At 42.1% G+C, this 13,405-nt stretch overlaps 1 protein-coding gene across 2 annotated transcripts in view; it reads left to right on the forward strand.

The window, feature by feature from the left end:
• The first annotated feature begins 206 nt into the window (after nt 1-206).
• The window catches only part of XDH (xanthine dehydrogenase), a 74,406-nt gene continuing 61,207 nt past the window's right edge, over nt 207-13,405 (forward strand). Inside the window, exons 1-3 of one of the 2 annotated variants that reach the window (XM_033176128.1) lie at nt 207-326; nt 9,367-9,424; nt 12,168-12,264. In XM_033176128.1, the coding sequence (XP_033032019.1) occupies nt 285-326; nt 9,367-9,424; nt 12,168-12,264 (197 nt within the window). In that variant the 5' untranslated portion in view covers nt 207-284. The remainder of the gene's footprint in view (nt 327-9,366; nt 9,425-12,167; nt 12,265-13,405) is intronic. The other variant, XM_033176126.1, reaches the window with a different exon arrangement.

The raw sequence follows: 13,405 nt of genomic DNA on the forward strand, positions 1-13,405 counted from the left end.
CAACCCTACTGATATCTGGATGCATTTTCCTGTGCTCTTTGACACAGGTGTGGAGATTGTAATTTGCTGTGCATGATTGTTTGCGCTTTCCTTGATTATGTAAACCAGTGGCTTTTGCCAAGAACTCTTCGTGCCCTGAAGCTCTGAGCTGGTTCCCTCCTATTGGTGGACCTTATTTCATTTTATTGGGAGGCATAACTTTCAAGTTACAGAGCAGTGATAATTACCTGCCAGTGTCTCTTAGGAGTGAGGTACCTGGAGTTGAGGGACCCCAACCTGTGGCAATGACAGCAGACGAGTTGGTTTTCTTTGTGAACGGCAGAAAGGTAAGTAGGAGCTGACCTCTGGTTTGGTGTCCCTGCTCCCTGGGAGGGGACATCTGTCGTCTGGAAGAGCCATATCTTGTTCTCTGTCTTTCCTGTTCCCTCTTAATTGTTATCCTGTCTTTCCCTCTCTCCCTTTAAAGGTGTTGCTGCATTTTGGTAACACTGGGGAAGAAGACCTTCTCAGGGCTAGAGCACAGACAAGACACTCAGAAGGCGAAGGAATGAGGGAGAGAGAGGCAAGCAGAGAGGCATCTGTGAACTAGCTGCCAACTCTCTGCAGTAGTGGAGATTGGCACAGAATGAGAAAGGGGAGTTGAGTTCTAGGTGAAATTTGAGGTCATCACTACACTTCTATTTCTGGGTTTAATCAAATATACCCTAAAATGTACGTTGTTCTCTTTACAGAGAGAAGTAACAGGAATGTGTTTTCTTGCTTTTATCAGGATATAAGATGTACTCAGCCTTTGAATCTAATATATTATATATATATAGGTTTAACAGCCAGTCCTGATTCACTGTGTGGTGACATATACTGACACCTTGTGGTAAACCACAATTTTTTTTTTTTTTCCATAAAGGGCATCTCCCGCATTCTCTGCACTCCCCACCCCCACACACTTAGTTCTACATGTAAGTTGCAAATCTCTTACCTACTTGAATTTACCTTATTGGTGCACAGGGACTTAGGGAAGGTGACATGGGTAGCAGCCCTTGGACAAGAGTGAGAATCTTTGCAAATTTTAATGTGGTGCAGGGAGACAGGGGGCAAGCATATTACATGGTCCCCAGCCTCCATTTGCCCCCCTACAACACTGCTGAGATGCTCACACCTGTTCAACTCCCCACTTGGGAATGAAAAGGATAGTAAAAGAGTCCCATAGTTGCACCTTGTAACTAACTGTGTGGACAGTGTGTGATGAATGTGCCCAATGTGTCCCCCAAATAAGGGCAATTTTATTTGTCTTGCTATATTGGCACTTTTGCATTGAGTTGAGAAACTTTTGATGTAATTTTGAGTGACTTTTGATGTAATTTTCAAGAATAATAATGTGCTTCACAGGACTCCTAGGTCTTAAATTTCCAAGATGTGTGTGGGTGACCGTAAAATATATTTCATGAGCTGTTTCAGCATCGGTGCTCCAAAGATTGATGGATTTCTTTGAGTGGTGCCTTTGGGAGGTGCTGGGGAATGGGGACAGCCATGTTCTTCTGGGTTCAGAGTTTCCTCTCTGAGCTGCCTGGCACCAACCCAAGAAATAGGGCAAAGCTTTCAAGTTGATGGTAGTAAGATTTTGCATCCAACATTTCAAACAACTTCTTTCATTCAGCAATTACAGTGCAGAAATTTAGGAAACCATTGTGCAACTGGCTTTCTAGGAGACCTACTTACACAAAGACATCTCTGGAATTTTTATTAGTAATTTTTACATTGGGTAAACAGCTAGATTCAATGAATTCCAAGGTCATGTCTTACTCTAAGGTTTTATTGTTTATTAAACCAAACCACTGGTTAACGTGTGAAAGTGTACGTTTCTGCTCTTCTTCAGGGATGGCTTGCTGTTATGCACTAAATCTAGAAAGAAGCATTTCAAGGTAAATCTGGTTTGGGGAAAATTATTTTCCCTTGCATTTTACTTTCACTTTAGGAAAGTAATTTTAAATTTTTAAGTGGTACCATCATATCAAACCCTATTATTTCTAGAAGCTTCTACTACTGCCAGTTTCTGTGATGACTATCCATGTTTGTAATTTATAATGGTGTAGCATGTTCAGAAACTTCAAGAAAGGTAGAAGGGCAATGCAGAAAGTAATTACGTGAAAGCAGTGCTGTAAAAACAAGGCCAAGCAAGGGAATTCCTGGGCAAACAATGACAGCTGTGAGAATGTTATTCTCATTTTTATTCGGAAGATATTCTAGACCTTTTGTTACAGGAATTGTGCAAAGTAGTTACCAAAGAAGCTGTAAGAACTTAGTGACTCATTCTTAAATGTGAGCCCCTACTCCTCTCCTTGTTTTGTACCACTGTCCAGGACTCTGTCTTCACTAAATGGGGTCCTGCAGAAGGTGTTAGATGCAAAAAGTCGAATACCTCTAGGGCCTTCTGTGGTGGTGATGAGCCTTGATGACTATTGTTTTCACATCTTCTTTTGTTCTAGAGTCAGAGTCAAAGGGAAGGAACTGTCCAGTTTTTTTTTTTTTTTTTTTTAATTGTAATGACAGCCTTTTTGCAAGGCAGCATTCTAGCTTTTTCTGAGTAGTCACTCTGTCTAGGGGAGACTGTGGCACCTGGAAGAATCTGGGAGTGCAGGGGCCATTGAAAATAATATGCTAAGAATAGATAAGGCTCAAGGACAATATCTCTAGCTAGTTGCACTTTCAATGAACTCCAGTAGTCAAGGACAGTATCTCTAGTTGAACTTTTAATGAACTCTAGTAGGCGCCAAGAAGGCAGACAAAAGAAGAAAGAACTTAAGAGACAAGGAACTAAGCAGAAGGTTATATCTGGGTGCAGAAAGTTTGTTTTGCATTGTGTTATTTTTGCTGACGTGGGATTTATGGAGCATAAATAAAGTGAGGCGGAGGCTCTAGGCGCGGCCGCCATGTTCTCTGTTTGTCTTTGTCTCTTGTGTCTGTTCCTTCTCCACCACCCCCGGCACGGGCCCCAATATGGGAGGATTTGGCAGGTAGGGTGCAGCCAAAGGTGTCTACAAGTGATCCCTACAACAAGTGAGTGTTGGCTACAGAGATGCTCATGGTAACTTTCACTCACTCACTCACTCACTCATCATTCACTTGCTCACACCCCATATAGTCAACATTTATCAAGCTCCTTCTGAGGCCTCAGACAGTGGGATATGCACTGGAGGAATAAGATCTCTAAGATCAGGCATTTGCCATTTTGGAGCCTATAGATTCGTTGGAGAGATGGATTATAATTAGACAAAGTAATACATTCTGAAATGTATTTCACAGAAAACTAGCAGCATGAGATGCTCTTCTTGGATATTCTTAAACCACTTATCACAGTGTATGGTATATACTAGGTGTCCAACTAGTGTGGATGGAATAAGTGGATGAATTTTTAAAATTTTGAGAAATCCTGTACTAAATAAATTACTTCTCTAACTTTGTATTTTACAATTATTTTATGTTTAAAGAAAAATTGCAAGAAGAACACAAGGAGGTATTAAATACCCTTTATGTACTTTACCAACTGTTAACATTTTGCCACATTTGCTTCATCATTCTCTCTTTCTTGCTCTGGACACACACACATATACACAAGTATACATTATGAGTACATAAATAATTATATATAAATGTACATAATTATATAAATGAATATATAGTATAAGATAGATTTCTGAACCATTTGACAGTAAGTTTCAGACATCATGTTCCTTTACCTCTTATCCTATGAATAAATATATTCTTTTCTTCTTTTTTTTTGTGACGGAGTTTCGCTCTGTCACCAGGCTGGAGTACAGTGGCATGATCTCGGCTCACTGCAACCTCTGCCTCCCAGGTTCAAGCGATTCACTGCCTCAGCCTACAGAGTAGCTGGGATTATAGGCAACCACCACCACACCCAGCTAATTTTTTGCATTTTTAGTAGAGACGGAGTTTCACCATCTTGGCCAGGCTGATCTTGAACTCATGACCTTGTGATCCACCCACCTCGGCCACCCAAAGTACTGGGATTACAGGCGCGAGCCACTGCACCCAGCCAGAATAAATATATTCTTACAAAACTATAGTCCATTTATATAAATCAGGAACCTTAGCTTTGGTGTGATACTATAAACTTTATGCAAATGTATTCCGATTTTCCCAATACTGGCATTTATAACTCTCCAGCCCCAGCTTGGAATCCAGGATTATGCCTTGCAGCTGGTTGCCATGTCTTTAGTCTTCTCTAATCTAGAACAGCTCCTCAGCTTTCCTTTGTCTTTCATGACATTGGTGTTTCTGAAAAGAACAGGCCAGTTATTTTTTAGAATGTTCCTCATAGTGAGTTGTATTATGCTTTCTTATAATTAGATTCAGAGTCTGCATTTGGGAGGCAGGAATACCACAGAAGTAATGTGTTTTTCTCACTGCATTCTATCATTAGGTTATTGGGTTTTTTTGTTTTGTTTTGTTTTGAGACGGAGTCTCGCTCTGTCGCCCAGGCTGGAGTGCAGTGGCGGGATCTCGGCTCACTGCAAGCTCCGCCTCCCGGGTTCACGCCATTCTCCTGCCTCAGCCTCCCGAGTAGCTGGGACTACAGGCGCCGCCACCTCGCCGGCTAGTTTTTGTGTTTTTTTAGTAGAGACGGGGTTTCACCGCGTTAACCAGGATGGTCTCCATCTCCTGACCTCGTGATCCACCCCTCTCGGCCTCCCAAAGTGCTGGCTTGAGCCACCGCGCCCGGCCAGGTTTATTTTTTTAACGTCAGTTTTTGGGTCTTCTTTGTGATGCGAACTTTGATGACTTGGCTAAGGTGTTATCCACCAAGTTTCTTCACTGTCCGATAACTTTGCTTTACCTTTATAATTAATAGAGGCTATGTGAGAAGATACTTTGGAATGATACAAATTCTTGTTCATCAAATTTTCACCCACTAGTTTGAGTATCCATTGATCGTCTTTTTAAAAATAATTTTTATTGTAGTAAAATACATAAAATTTACCATCTTAATCATTTTGATGATACATTTATAATATTGGGCAACCATCATCACCTTCCACCTCCATAACTTCTTTCATTTTTTAAGACAAACTCTATAAATTTACTAAACAATAACTCCATATTCTACCTTTCCCCCAGTCCCTGGAAACCATCATTTTTTCTGTCTCTATGAATTTGACTAAAGTATTTCACTTAAGGGGAATCAGACAGTATGTCTTTTTGTGACTGGCTTATTTCATTTAGCATAATGTTCATCTATGTTGTAGCATATATCAAAAATTCCTTCCTTTCTAAAGCTGAATAATATTCCATTGTTTGGATGTACCACATTTTGCTTATCCGTTCATCTATTGATGGACACTTTGGTTGCTTTCACATTTTGGCTACTGTGAATAACGTTGCCATTAGCTCAGGTGTACGAATATCTGAGACCCTGATTTCAATTACTTTGTGTATAAATCCAGAAGTGGAATTGCTGGATCATATGCTAGTTCTATTTTTACTTCTTTGGGGAACCGTTCTACTATTTTTCCACAGTGACTGTGTCATTTTGTATTCCCACCAACTGTGGACAGGTGTTCCAGTTTCTCCATATCCTTACCAACACTTATTTTCTGTTTGTTTGTTTGTTGATCGTAGCCATTCTAATGGGTATGAGGTGAAATCTCATTATAGTTCTGGTTAGTGATGTTCAGCATCTTTTCATTTACTTGTTGGCCATTTGTAGATCTTCTTTGGAGAAATGTCTATTCAAGTCCTTTGCCCATTTCTGAATTGGGTTTTATAGTCGTTGAGTTTTAGGAGTTCTGTATTACACTTGATCTAATAGTGACTGATGGCTCATTGCAATATTTACATAAAAACCAGAAGGAAAGAGAAAGAAGGGGAGATGGAAAGCCTTTTAATTTTTAATTTTGGGGGGTACATAGTAGATCTACATATTTATGGGGTACATGAGATACTTTGATGTAGGCATGCAATGTGTAATAATTACATGACAGAAAATGTGGCATTCAGCTCCTCAAGCATTTATCCTTTGTGTTACAAATGACCCAATTGTACTTTTTTGCTATTTTTAAATATACAATTAAATTATTATTGATTGTAATTACTCTGTTGTGTTATCCAACACTGTATCTTATTCATTCTTTCTAATTTTTGTACCTATTAGCTATCCCTACTTTCCTCCTACTCACTACTACCTTTCCCAGCCTCTGATACCATCCTTCTACTCTATCTCCATGAGTTCAATTGTTTTGATTTTTAGCTCCCACAAATAAGTGAGAACATGTGAAGTTTGTCTTTCTGTGCCTGACTTATTTCACTTAACATAATGACCTCCGGCTCCATCCCTCCATGTTGTTGCAAATGACAGGATCTCATTCTTTTTTATGGCTAAATAGCACTCCAGTGTGTATATGGACCACATTTTCTTTTCCATTCATCTGTTCATGAACACTTAGGTTGCTTCCAAATGTTGGTTGTTGTGAATAATGCTGCAAAAACATAGGTGTGCAGATATCTGTTTTATATACTGACTTCCTTTCTTTTGTGTATATACCAGCAGTGGGATTGCTGGATCATATGGTAGCTCTATTCTTAATTTTTTGGGGAACCTTCAAACTGTTCTGTATAACCGTAGTGGTTGTACTAATTTCCACTGATGATTCTTAACTGGATCAGTTATTGTGCTGATTACAAGATGGCCAGTCATATTTATTAGATGACATTCTTCTGTCAGGAAGCGCTTTTCCATATTTTCCATTTGTTTGTTTGTTGACTATCAATTTGGACTCATAGATTTTAATGGTATTTAATGTGTTATAGCCCATTATGGCTGTTATTTCTTTTGATGCTCGAGTTTTACCAGAGCAATCTGCTTAACCCAACATTTCCTTAACTCACTTCCCTACAAAATGTTTTTCCTTGGGGATACCCACTGGTATCCTGTTGAGAGTGTTCAGTGGAGTGCACCGTGGTAATCCTGCTGCCACACCTTGAGAGTGGCACAGCCATTCTCTATAGCAATCCACTTGTGGCTGGAGTGGTATGGAAAGCCTTTATGAAGAAATTGTTTGAAGTCTTCTGATAAGGCAAAATGCAGGTGGAAGAGGAATAGCATAGTCAAAGGCACAGGAGTTAGAAGATATAAAATGTATTTTTAGTGCAGTAAGATGACCAGCTTGGCAGGGAAGTAGAAGGGAGAAAGGCTGAAAATGAAGATTGGGAATATATTGAAAAGGGCCTTGAAAGACAACCTAAGGAACTTGGATGTTACCTTGAATATGTGGGTGGTCATGAAAGGCATTGAGCAGGGAACTGATGTGATGTGATAAAAGCAGAACTGCAGTACAGGAGAAATGAACAATGTGGTACTAAGCTAAGAGGCTCTTACTGTCGTCTACAAGAAAGGTGATAAAGATTGCTATTTTGGGCATTTATGATTTCTTCTATGATTTGTAACTAGGATATTGAGTAAGCTGGACTCATGTTAATTTCATCTACTTTCCTTTAAACTTCATTCAAAGGACAAATTCTGGAAGTTTCATGAACTTTTTATTACTCTTAGTCAACAAAGAATCCTATGGTTATTTTTAAGTTGCCAGTCTCAATTCAGGACGGTGTGGTGAGGATAGCAAGAAAGCTCTCCTTTAATCGGTACTGTTGTAAGATGGCTTCCGGCTTTCTGAGCCTTTTAGGTGTTTGGAGCTGACTCTTTCATTCTTCTTGTGATGGCTTTCAAGGATCTTCAAGGGCCACCACAGGAAATATTTGCATGCATGTGTCATGACACAAGTGACGCACTTTTCTCAGACTGCTGTTCTCCATCAGCCTCCAGTTTGGGGAAGTCCACTCCACACAGTCTCTCTTTCTTGAAGGCTCTATCCTGTATTTTGGGAAATGATTTAAAGACCTCCAAGCCAACTCTTTTTATCTCATGAATGGCTTGCACTACATCCATAGCCAACACTTCTGCATCCTTTGCTCTGCCAAGCTCTGGGAGTATGTACCAACCCCAGCACAGCCACATCTCCAACTTAAGTTTAAAGAGGAGTTTAAACTTGTCATTGTCAGCACTAATTTCTTGTTAAGCCTATCTCTTCCCCTATGCTGCAAAGGTAGCATGTTAGATTTCTTTGTAGCACGAAGCAAGCCCCCTCACTAAGTTTGAGGTGGGAGGCAAATACTCCTCCCCTTCTCCTTTAGGAAGGTGTGGGAAGTATAGTTCCCTCTAACAAAAACCTCATCATGAATTCTTTCTCTTTATTATTTCAATAATCCACATCCTTTTAAGCTTTGGTAATGTGTGAGAAGTACTGAAACGGGTTTTCATAGATTTCCTTTGACAATTCACAGTGGAAACTGACATCGCACTTTCTAGACCACTTTTTCCACCTTATTGAACCTAGTGAGGGATCTTTAGTTTGAGATTTCTCTTCCATTTCTGACATGTGTTAGTGTTGACTAATACCCATCACATGCAATGCTCTGCTCTGAGCACAGGCCAACAGACTGGCTTTCCACAGTCACACGCAGGGTCTGAGAGTGTATACTCAAAGCGGCAAAGTCCAAGGTCTGCATGCCATGCTCTCAGAGGCCCCTGGAATTCACAGGTGTGATCTAGCCGTTGAAATGAGATGACAGGTTTGATTTGAAGGGGACTTTGCCTTGGTCGAACCAATGTGGAAGGTGCAATGCCTGCATGTTCTGTTGTGGGTCCCAAGTTGAGCACTGAGGTACAATTTTAGAATTTAAGGATTTGAGCATATACATAGTCTGGCTGTAGTTTATAGGTTCATTCTTAAGGAATTGTCAATAAAAATACCTAGGTTTTTACGATCTATTTAGCACATTGTATTAGGCCTTTCATGCTTTGCTATAAAGAAACACCCGAGGCTGGGTCATTTATAAGAAAAGAGATTTAATTGGCTCACAGTTCTGCAGGCTGTATAAGCATGACACCGGCTTGTGCTCGGCTTCTGGGGAGGCCTCAGGGAGTTTTTACTCATGGCAGAAGGCAAAGCGGGAGCAGGCATATCCCATGGCCAGAGTAAGAGTAAGAGAGAGAGAGAAGAAGGCGATGCCACGCGCTTTTAAATATCTCATGAGAACTAATTCACGACTAAGGGGGTAGCACTAAGCCATTCATGAGAAATCTGCCCCCATGATCATATTGCTTCCCACTAGGCCCCCCTTCAACACTGGGGATTACAATTAAACATGAGCTTTAGAGGGGCAACGTCCAAACTATATCACACTTCCCACTAACTCTACAAATTCTTGAGTGAGACACTGAAGGAAGAAATTAATTGCAGAAGGATGACTAAGTATACCTATGATATATTTTTCTTTCATTTCTTTTAATAGGTGGTGGAGAAAAATGCAGATCCAGAGACAACCCTTTTGGCCTACCTGAGAAGAAGGTGTATCCTGACTTTGGAGTGGGAGTGATGGAGAAAGGGGGCAATGGTGACTGATTCTCTGGGCCTTACATTGTTTCCTAGTGACTGGTGGGGTGGCCATGAGGTGTGGAGGAAAGAGTGCTGGATTAGGACTTGGGACACCTGCATTTTAGTTGCCCCTGTAATCTGAGATTCTCAGCTACTGAATGAGAGGATTGTTTCTGGTGATCTTTGAGGTGTCTCCCAGCTAAGACTCTAGTAATGCCAAGGTTTAATCCAGGGCCTGTAGAAAGGCCCTCATTAGCCTTGGTGAGCTTCATGGTCATTCCTCTGTGGGAAGAGGGGGCCTTCCTTAGGTGACATTTGCTTAATACATAAATGCAGTTCCTGGGGAATGTTTCCAGCTCTGCCTAGGTGGAGGGAAGCAAGGGAAGTTGTGTCTATTGGGAAAAGGATGCTTGAGGTAGGAATCCTATACAGGTAGCATTCATTGTAGAAACAGCAAACAGGGAGCCCTGGAGGGCGGGGGGACTCTTTAGAGAGACTGGGGTGCTGCTCCTCACTCAGTGTCGGGGAGCTTCTGGAAGAGCCCCTAAATCTTTAGTTCTGAGTATCAGAAGTATTCTGAGACCCTGGAACTAAAACAAGAATAATAATTAGAGTTAACATTTAATGAGCACTTCCTATATACAGGCAGGATTCAAAGTGATTTGTGCAGCTCAGCTCAATCTTCCCAGGAATCCCATGGAAGCGTAACACTCCCTTTTCACAGAGGAGGAACTAAGCCTTGATATGTGAAGTGACCTGCCTTTTGCTAGTGTGTTCTGGGGAAATAGTGATGGAGACTGCACCAAAGCCTAGAGCTATGTTCCCAACCTCTCACCCACACTGGCAACTCTCCAGGGGGCCTGTCAGCAGGACTGTGCTCATCCTGACCTCTGTCAACAAAACCCTCCTTCTCCCAGGGTGGGGTGTCTAGTGGATCTTTCCAATGACATATATGGGGACAGCAAGGATTATTTCAACCCCCACAGAAGTGAGCTTGGAGCCCATGATTTCACTCTGGTTTGCTCCTCTCCTATCATACAGTACAGTGGTTGGCTTTGGTGTACTTTGTTCTGGACTTTTTACCTTAAGTGGGTGTATCTGGAGGTTCACAGAAGATAAACCTGGTGGTGTTGGGGAGTGAAAGTGTCACTGGATCGGATCAGGTGATTGCATGGAACTCCATTTACAGCCCATCTACCTGGGAGGTCTGGGAAGAGAAGCTCATTCTCAGAGATTATTGAGATCAATTTTAGCTTTCTAATAATAAAACTAATTTTAGTTTTTTAATCATTTCCATTGTAGTTTTGAAGCCCCAGAAGCCTCAGAAATTCCTTATCACAGCAATTGGCTGTGTCACATCTTAAATGAAATGCAAAATTGAAAGCTGGCACATAAATAGGATGACCTTGCAGCTTATGGCTGTCTGTGCTCAGAGACAATTTACGGGAGTTCCAGACTGGGGAGAAAACTCCAGCCTTGACTTTTACTCTAGCTTCCAGAGAGGTCTCCAGGCTGGGAGAAGACCTTGCTAGACTTTAGACTACCACTATTCATCTTCAGGTGCCCCCGGAGTTGTATGACCCACTGATAGCTGTGTATACCCTGACTAGGACACAGCAAACCTTCACAGATGTGCTGGGGAGGAAGGAGCGCGATGAAGGGAGCTCACCCAGTCTGGAGTCAGATGGCTGTGATGGGGCCACACCGGCAGGGCAACATGAGTTCCTGTGTCACCTTGTGTGACCCACGTTACCTCTTGGGTCTCAGTTTGTTGTTTTTCAAATCTGTGAGGAAGTTTCTTTCCTGCCTGCTAACCAAATCATTCTGAAGGTCAATCAGGTATCTAGGTGTAAGTGCTCTTCCAAAATAAGATGTTATATCATTGTTTTTAAATTTTGTCTTGAAAATGAGAGAAGTGACCAGGCGATAATCCCCTCAGTTTCCTCCATCTTCAGTAGGTGGTGGGTGGCTTAGAGGCCTGCAGGTCTGAGGGAGAAGCAGCAATGTGACTCAGGGAAAGTGACCTCCGCAATAGCTGTTCTCTAGCATAGCTTACTAGTTAGGCACTTTTAAAACTCAAAGTAGCCAATGATCTTTCTGCAAGTATATATAAGAGTGTGGCCCAGTATTGGACCCTGACCTAAACAGAAACCACTCTATTTTAATTTCCATTCACATATCTTGTGGGCCAAATATTCAAAAGCCTCTGGTCTAGCCCTAATTTTGATTCTTGGGGATTTATCAGCCCAAAAGTTCAGAGTGAAAAGCGAGGACTCAGAGGTCCCAGAACAGATCAATGTCTCATTCTGACCCAAGCGGCTTCATGGTGTGCCCAGCTGGGAGTGATGTGAGAACTGCCCCGTATGCTCAGGTGTATGATTTACCTCCTCACATATAGAAGACTTCAACCCAAGAGAAGGCTCTAGGACCGACCAGTCCTAGAACTCATGTCCCAAGAGATACTACTTGGATGCTGTCCATGGGGTCCTGATGCCTTTGCTCTTCTGTGCAGTGGAGATGGCCCTGTTCCCTGCCTCCCTGGGGTGCAGTGCAGTCTCTCTGAATAAGGAGGCCAGTGGGCCTGCTGCCCTCCTGGGTTAAGGGGCCTGAGCACATATGGGAATGAATGGCTCTGCCCACGGCTCTGCCCATGCATTTCCTAGCAACCCAGCAGACTCCTCTCCCTGAGTTCATTCTCCTTAACTCTTGACCACCCAGTGGGGCTGAGTGGAACCAAGCTCGGCTGTGGAGAGGGAGGCTGTGGGGCTTGCACAGTGATGCTCTCCAAGTATGATCGTCTGCAGAACAAGATCGTGTATCCTTTGCCTGCTGGCACCACCCACGTAGGGGCTGTGATGCAGTACCAACTTGTGAGGGAGTGCATGAGTGTATGTGTGTGCATGTGCACGTGTGTGAACCCCTGTTTTTAAGGAGAATCTGTGCACAGGAAAACTGTAGAATGATCTCTTAGCAAGTATGTTCTAGGCTTATAATATTGACCAGGCTCCGAACTGCTGATAAAATGACTTTTCTAAAATCCAGGTTTATATCGCATTCCATAAAACCCGTCAATAACTCTTCATTGTCCCCAGGACAAAATCTCTTTGCTTAGTGGGCAAGGCCCTGCACAGTAGGCCCCAGGTTTCTTCTCCAGCTTTCTTTCTCACCACGGGCCCAGCACTCCATTCAAGCAGAGATAATTGTGAGATATCAGTGACACAGGCCCACTAATTGCTTGGTCTTTGTTTAAGCTGGGACATTCTCCTAGGATTTCCCTACCTGGCTAACTCTTACTAGCTCTTTAGAACTGGACGAAAATATCACCACCTCCAGGAAACCATCCTGGATCTCTCAAGACCAGGTTAGGTGCCCCTTGACTGTGCTGGTCCCATAGTGCCCTGTGCACAGCCTTCCCAAGGTAAACTAAGGCATGATACAATTTTTTTACAGTTTGAGAAAACAACAGTTCAAGAGTTCAAGCAGCTCCAAATTAGAAGCAGTTCAGGCGCTCCACCAGGGAAATGCAAGCAGGAGGTTTTTGTAGGATGGACACAGGCAAAAAGCAAAGAAGTTATTTGACTGGTTACAATTATACAATTGCTTTATTTGGTCTATCCCATTGGAAAGTCCCTAGTTCTATAATTATAAGTTCATTGACTACTTCTGATTGGTTGATCTTAAGATTTTTTTTTAAATAAAGATATTCATAAGAAGTAACTCAAGTTAAAACTCTCCTGCAAATCAAGCAGAGTTTAGGTCACTTATGAGGCTTAATTGGTTTTGTCTGCTGAGTCTTCAGGCCTGGTCTCCTTTTAAATTTACTTTAACAAGATTTAAATTGCACCTTCACATGGGCTTCCGCTTTCCCGGTTGACTGCAGGCTGTTGAAGGGCAGAGCTTTCATCTTACTCATCTTTATTTCCCCAGCCCTCAGCAGAGTGCCTGACATGTTTGGC

This window comes from Trachypithecus francoisi, unplaced genomic scaffold (assembly GCF_009764315.1).
Source record: "Trachypithecus francoisi isolate TF-2019V2 unplaced genomic scaffold, Tfra_2.0 Lachesis_group17, whole genome shotgun sequence".
NCBI classification, from domain to species: Eukaryota; Metazoa; Chordata; class Mammalia; order Primates; family Cercopithecidae; genus Trachypithecus; species Trachypithecus francoisi.